Source organism: Cydia fagiglandana, chromosome 13 (assembly GCF_963556715.1).
Source record: "Cydia fagiglandana chromosome 13, ilCydFagi1.1, whole genome shotgun sequence".
NCBI classification, from domain to species: Eukaryota; Metazoa; Arthropoda; class Insecta; order Lepidoptera; family Tortricidae; genus Cydia; species Cydia fagiglandana.
Window position 1 is genome coordinate 19903074 of NC_085944.1, and position 6574 is coordinate 19909647.

At 43.7% G+C, this 6574-nt stretch overlaps 1 protein-coding gene across 1 annotated transcript; it reads left to right on the forward strand.

Moving 5' to 3' along the window:
• Nucleotides 1–428: 428 nt before the first annotated feature.
• Nucleotides 429–6203, forward strand: LOC134669858 (multiple inositol polyphosphate phosphatase 1-like). The gene is made up of 7 exons (XM_063527476.1): nt 429–597; nt 947–1095; nt 1199–1477; nt 1575–1673; nt 1814–2023; nt 2245–2492; nt 4455–6203. The coding sequence occupies exons 1-7, from the start codon at nt 429–431 to the stop codon at nt 4705–4707; spliced, it is 1407 nt and encodes a 468-aa protein (XP_063383546.1). The 3' UTR covers nt 4708–6203.
• The last annotated feature ends 371 nt before the right edge of the window (nt 6204–6574 follow it).

Here is a 6574-nt window from a genome sequence, read left to right on the forward strand (position 1 = left end):
TAGCTGGAAGAGATCCCTTAACGGGATAAGTTCGCCTTTGTACACATTTATTGTATTCTCTCTGTGTTATGTACTTGTTTTGTGCAATAAAGTGTTTACTACTACTACTACATGTTACAATACTATTCTATGTAGTCAAAAGTTTTTTACTCTGCCCTATCGCACAGTCCGCATTATAAGAGTTCTGAAACTACATAATATCTACGAGTATACTATAGCTGCCTAAGAAAGCTCTAAAATATTGAACCGTCCGTCAGATCGCTAGGTTTGAATTAATTACACCGTACGTGTGCGAAAAGATTTAAAAATAGCTAATCTTTTCGGCGATTAGTAATCCTAAAGACGAGCGCTGATTAGACCGCGACCGGCCACCGGCTATATATACCGCGGCGGCGCTTGCGCCCGCGCCGCGCCGCGTGCTCGCAACCATGATCTCAGTCCTCGTCCTCGGTGTGGTCAGCCTGTCGTTGTCAGTCGGGCTCGGGGCAGCCAGCGAGAGCTGCTACTGGAACCGGCCATGCCCCAACCTGCTGCACTCCACCAAAACTACCTACGAAACTGTCCGCGGAGATATAAGGGACTATCCTGACCCTGAATGTAAGTACACATCGACATTATAAGGCACCTTTTACAGAGTTATAGTCTGGCAAACCAATCTTACCAGTAGTAAAAGACGGTAATTTTGAAAAATGTATGGCGCGAGGTTTCGATCTCCAGTACACATTTACATTTCACGTCTTTTTCTATTGACAAACCAGTTTGCTAGTTTGCCAGTCTAGTATAGGTACCTATGATGGCGACGAGTGTCGAAATCTCCCAATCGTAGTGATATAATTCAAATATTATATTACTGTCAAGTTATTTCAGTGGCAAACTTTTAAAACGACATAGACTTGTATAAAAGAAAGAACCACCCTTTATTTATAATTTGATTTTGATTGCGCAGCATGTGAAGCCGTCAGCATCTGGACGCTGCACCGGCACGGCAACCGCAACCCGGGCTCCTCCTCCGTCGACATGAAGCGGCTCATCGACGCCGTCCAGGGGCAGATCATTCAGGCTTTCGAGGACGGCCTCAGCCAGCTCTGTGCTCAGGTATTAACACCACCTTGGAGCTTCTTAATATCCTTTTCCTTTCGGAAATAGTTCTACAACTGGTATTAATCCAAAAGTGATGCTATGCTCTTTATTATCTCAGGATATGGAAGCATTCCGCAAGTGGACTTTCAACGATACGATCTTGGAGGCGCCTTCATACCTGACGGGCACTGGCTACGAGGAGCTGTTCGACATCGCCAAGCGGCTGCGGCAGCGCTACCCGCACCTGATGCAGGGCGCTGCCGAGGACTACTACCTCCGGCCGACCGACTCGCAGCGCACCGTCGCCAGCGTCATGGGCTTCGTGCACGGCCTCACCGACGAAACAAACCTTAACATCACCTTCGACGGGCCTTTTGAGAGGGATGACATGATTAGGGTTAGTTGGCCACAAACATAGTTACCTACAGGGCTGACTTACGATGTTAGTTTGCATACCCATATTTTATAAATCTAACAAGATCTGTTTATTGTAGCCATATGAAAACTGCGAGAGATATCAGCAGGATGTGAGAGGTGGCGCTTTACTTGAGGAGCAATTGGAAGAATACGAAAAAACTGACGAATACGTAGCCGTAAGTAAAGTTTTGCGCAGATCCACAAAATCCTATGAACTCATTTCGTCATTAAAGTTATAATAAAAAATAAGACATATACTATGTAGAAATAATATTAGCACTATGAAATTTATTTTAACACCAAGTTTATCCAACAGGTCCAGAAAGCCGTTCAAGAGCGGCTGGGCATCACGTACCAGCTGAGTGCCTCGGACGTGTACACGCTGTACGAGATCTGCCGCTACCACCGCACGTGGACGCCGACCCTGCAGGACGCATGGTGCGCCGTCTTCTCCGACCAGGACCTCGTGGTGCTGGAGTACCGCGACGACGTCAGACATTACTACAGGAACGGCTACGGCTCGTGGGTGAGTGACTGAACATCATCCGAAGCACCGCACGTGGACGCTGACCCTGCAGGACGCCTGGTGCGCCGCCTGGTTCCTACTTTCACGAATAAATTCAAACCACAAAATATTACCGTCTACCGCCGACCAAAGTAGCCATTAAATAAATAAATAAATATTATAGGACATTCTTTGCTATTGGCCATTGTATGCTAATACCTATTTACCTCATATTTTGTCAGGTGAATCAGCGCCTGGCCGGGCCGCTGCTGAAGGACCTGCGCGAGCGCATGCAGGCGGCGGCGCGCGACGAGGGCCACAAGCTCGTGTCGTACTTCTCGCACAACGCCATGACGGAAATGGCGTTCGTGGCGCTCGGGCTGTTCCGCGACGCCGCGGCCGCCACCGGCGCCAGGAGGGACCCCGCCCGCAGGTGGCGCACCAGCTTCATCGCCGCCTTCTCCACCAACATGATGGTCATTCTCAATAGGTACGTAACTAATTAACATTGCATGCCATTGTAAATATATTCCTACACGCGTACCAATTGCCAGAGCTTCGTGTAATTTGTTAGGTAATCCTGACTGTATTAGAGATTATAGGGACTCGAATATACGAACAAGTTGATTTATGTCTACTACATATAATACTCTTGATGTTATCAGATAAGAGTATTGTAATATACTCATTATTACCTATACAAATCTAATCTAAATATTCATTTAAGCAGCAACATAATCGGATGAATCCTATTGAAAACCGATGAAGTTTTCGTACGAATTGGTCGTTGTGAATTTGATTGATTACACTTCTGTAAACTTGGACGAGGCTTCCATTTATTCAAGTATTTAGAAAATAATTTTTAAGAAAAAAAAACCGACTTCTATGGGGCCCGGTGAAAGATTATGGTAGATGGTGCACTATGTAGAAAAGGAGGTAAAACCAGTACTTTCTAGTAGCATTTCGTTTCCGTAAGGGTCGTAGTTCTAGCCTAACCTAACCCACACTTCTCTGATAGCAGTTCGGTTCTGTGAGGATCGCAGTTCGAACCTAATCAAACCCACTTTTCTACTAGCATTTCGTTTCTGTAAGACTCGCAGTTCTAACCAAACCTAACCCACTTTTGTTCGGTTCTGTGAGGATCGCAGTTCAAACCTAACCTAACCCACTTAACGGCGCATGCGGTGCGGTGTACGGGAGTTTGAGCGGGAGGGGTTTGGCATCATCATACCCACATTTTATGGTAGGTAATCATAGTGGTTTATTTAGTTTAGGTATTATAGTGGTTTTCCGGGTCAAGGTCCGGGTCTCTGAGTGAGAGTCCGGGTCCGAGTCCCGGTCCGAGTCCGGGTCCGGGTCCGGGTCCGAGTCCGGGTCCGAGTCCGGGTCCGAGTCCGGGTCCGAGTCCGGGTCCGAATCCGAGTCCGAGTCCGGGTCCGAACCGGATCCGGGTATGAGTCCGGGTCCCAGTCCAAGTCAAAATCGAAATTCGAAATCACCAAACATGTACTATGCGTCGTTGAAGAGTTCTGTTCTGATCATCATCAGCAGTTCCACTTCATCAAATGCGACAGTTTTTAATGTAAATACTTGATTTTATGATGAAAATACAAAAAATTCTATACGTATGCCTTTAAGATTTGAGGAGTTCCCTCGATTCCTTATGGATCCCATCATCAGAACTCGAGCTTGACAGAAATGTGGCTTAAAAACTAAACTTGCTTAACAAACATAACGAAGAGGACAAATCGCCAAACGTGAACTATGCGTCGTTGAAGAGTTCCGTTCTGATCATCATCAGCAGTTCCACTTTATCAAATGCGACAGTTTTTAATGAAAATGCTTGATTTTCTGATGAAAATACAAAAATCTCGATACGCATGCCTTTAAAATTTGAGGAGTTCCCTCGATTTCTCATGGATCCCATCATCAGAACTCATGCTTGACAAAATTGTGGCTTAAAAACTTAACTTGCTTAACAAACATAACGAAGAGGACAAATCGCCAAAGGTGAACTATGCGTCGTTGAAGAGTTCCGTTCTGATCATCATCAGCAGTTCCACTTCATCAAATGTCACGTTTTTGAATGTATATGCTTGATTTGTTGATAAAAACACAAAAATCACCATATGTATGCCTTTAAGATTTGAGGAGTTTCGTCGATTCCTCATAGATCCCATCATCAGAACTGGATTTTGACAAAAACGGGACCAATCTGTATGCATATACATACAATCAAAAAAATAATTTTCAAAATCGGTCCAGTAATGACGGAGATATGGAGTAACAAACATAAAAAAATAAAAAAAATAAAAGAAAAACATACAACCGAATTGATAACCTCCTCCTTTGGGATTTGGAAGTCGGTTAAAAATGACAGCAATACGATTATATGTAAGTACCCTTCTTATTATATAATTAATAATTTATATACATATAATTAAATTTTTAGATGCACGGAATCCGGGACACAAACTCACCGAGTCCAGTTTTTCATCAACGAGAAGCCGACGGAGCTGTGCCCGCTGGCGGGGTGCTCCTGGCAGCAGTTCGAGCAGCTGGTGCAGGACTTCGACGACGACCTGGAGTTCTGCAGCCCCGACTACCCGGAGCCCGAGACGCCGGCGGCGCCCGGCGCCGCCGCGCGGGGCCTCGTCGCGCCCGCCCTGCTCGCCCTGCTAGCGACACTCGTGATCTCTATGTGACATAGAGGTTTATGATTACCTATTAATGTTTTATGATTACCTACTATGTTTGTGATATGTAGGATACGATTATACATATTTAAGAAGTAGATTTAAGAAAAAAGTAAAACCTTTACACTTTGTTAAGCCTTATTTATAGGTTAAGTAAACATGTTGTGAATTTAAAACACGATGGCCTTTGATCCAATATTCTGCCTGATTTATATGTTTGACTGGCTCTGTGTCACTACAGTGGCGATCTAGTACGATAATAGTATTTTATACAATCGTGATTTAATAGAGAGCTTTTCAGTCGAATACTGTGCTTAGGAACACAGCTTGCTGAGTTGCCTAAGTAAGGTACGAGATTGAAAAGCTTGATTATATCACTATTGTATACAATACTTTTTCTACGAGTCAACAAAAATAATACTTTAAACTAGTAGAATCATATAGGTAAACAAACCAAAACCTTCATACTCATAAGCTCCCCGGCCGCTCTCATGAGGCCCTGGTTACTTCATCATCATCATCATCATCTCAGCCATAAGACGTCCTCTGCTGAACATAGGCCTCCCCCTTTTTTGGGGGGTGAATGGCATAATTGCCACGCTTGGCAGGCGGGTTGGCGATCGCAGTCGAGTACACCGATTTTGAGGGACGCTGCTGCCCATCCACCGGTGGTCTTGGACGTGGTTTAAGGACATACCCGGGTCCTGGACGCAGTTTAAGGACATACCCGGGTCCACCCGGTTACTTGCTCCTCGCTAAATGAAATTTTTACACAGTTTTGTTCTCGGTTTTAGCCACCGTAGCCTATGGAGACTAACAAGTAACGCTAAGCGGTTTTCGAAGTCTATGAATGTTCCTATATTAAGGGTGTCACATGCGCGTTTCTGACTTATGAAGCAATTGTTCCTACAATACAACCTAAAATAAATAATTAATTTGAGCTATGGTTTATTTGTTTCGTCGTCTTGACCGCGGCGAGCGGTGATTGGTCAATTTCATTATAATAGTTGACTAAACTGTATCTAAATGAATATTATAGTTGAGTTGGGAGCCCATACATTAAAAGTACCCAAATGCAGTTTGGTATACGAAATCTTAATTCAAGAATTACAGTCGACGAGTAGAAAATAGTTATTTGTTTTACATGGGGGCAAAGTTGTTGTTTAACCGCTCGTGCTAATATTGATATCCGAGCAAGCGAAAGATGGAATCTTGAGCGTTGCGAGGGTTTCAAAGCACGAGGGTTAAACAAAATTTGCTCCCGAGTGAAACACAAAATTTTTCACCACACCAACCTGAACCAAATATTAAACCAAATCAAATCCAAATGAATGTTATTAAATATATATCATCCAAAATCATCATTTAAAAGTCAATTCTACCATCAAACATAAGAAAACAACTCAAAATTTGCATTTGATTACTTTGCCTCACATGTGAATAAAATGCAACTTTGCTATTAGTTTTTGAAGTGCAAAGTAAGCCTTTCCGAGCTGGTGTGGTGAAAACTAAATTATTATGTTCAGCCTAGACCAGCGGTCGGCAACCTTTTAGCAGCCAAGGGCCACATAGTAGTTAACGAAGTTGACGCGGGCCGCACTTTGTTAATATTTAAGTATGACTTTATCAGACATTGTCGTTTGTCCATATTACATACAAAATTGCCAGGGAGGTTCGCGGGTAGTTGTTGCCTAGACAACAGTGTCGTCCAATGGATCCAGCAATTGGGCGTATCGGCTAGTCACATTAGATTTTTTTCAGGAATTGATTCCCAGTAAGCTGGAAATCATCTTAATACCTTCATTTGGTTCTAAATTAGTGTAATCTGAGTTTACTCCATTCCAAGTATTGTGGCAAAAATTGGCTCTTTTTCAGT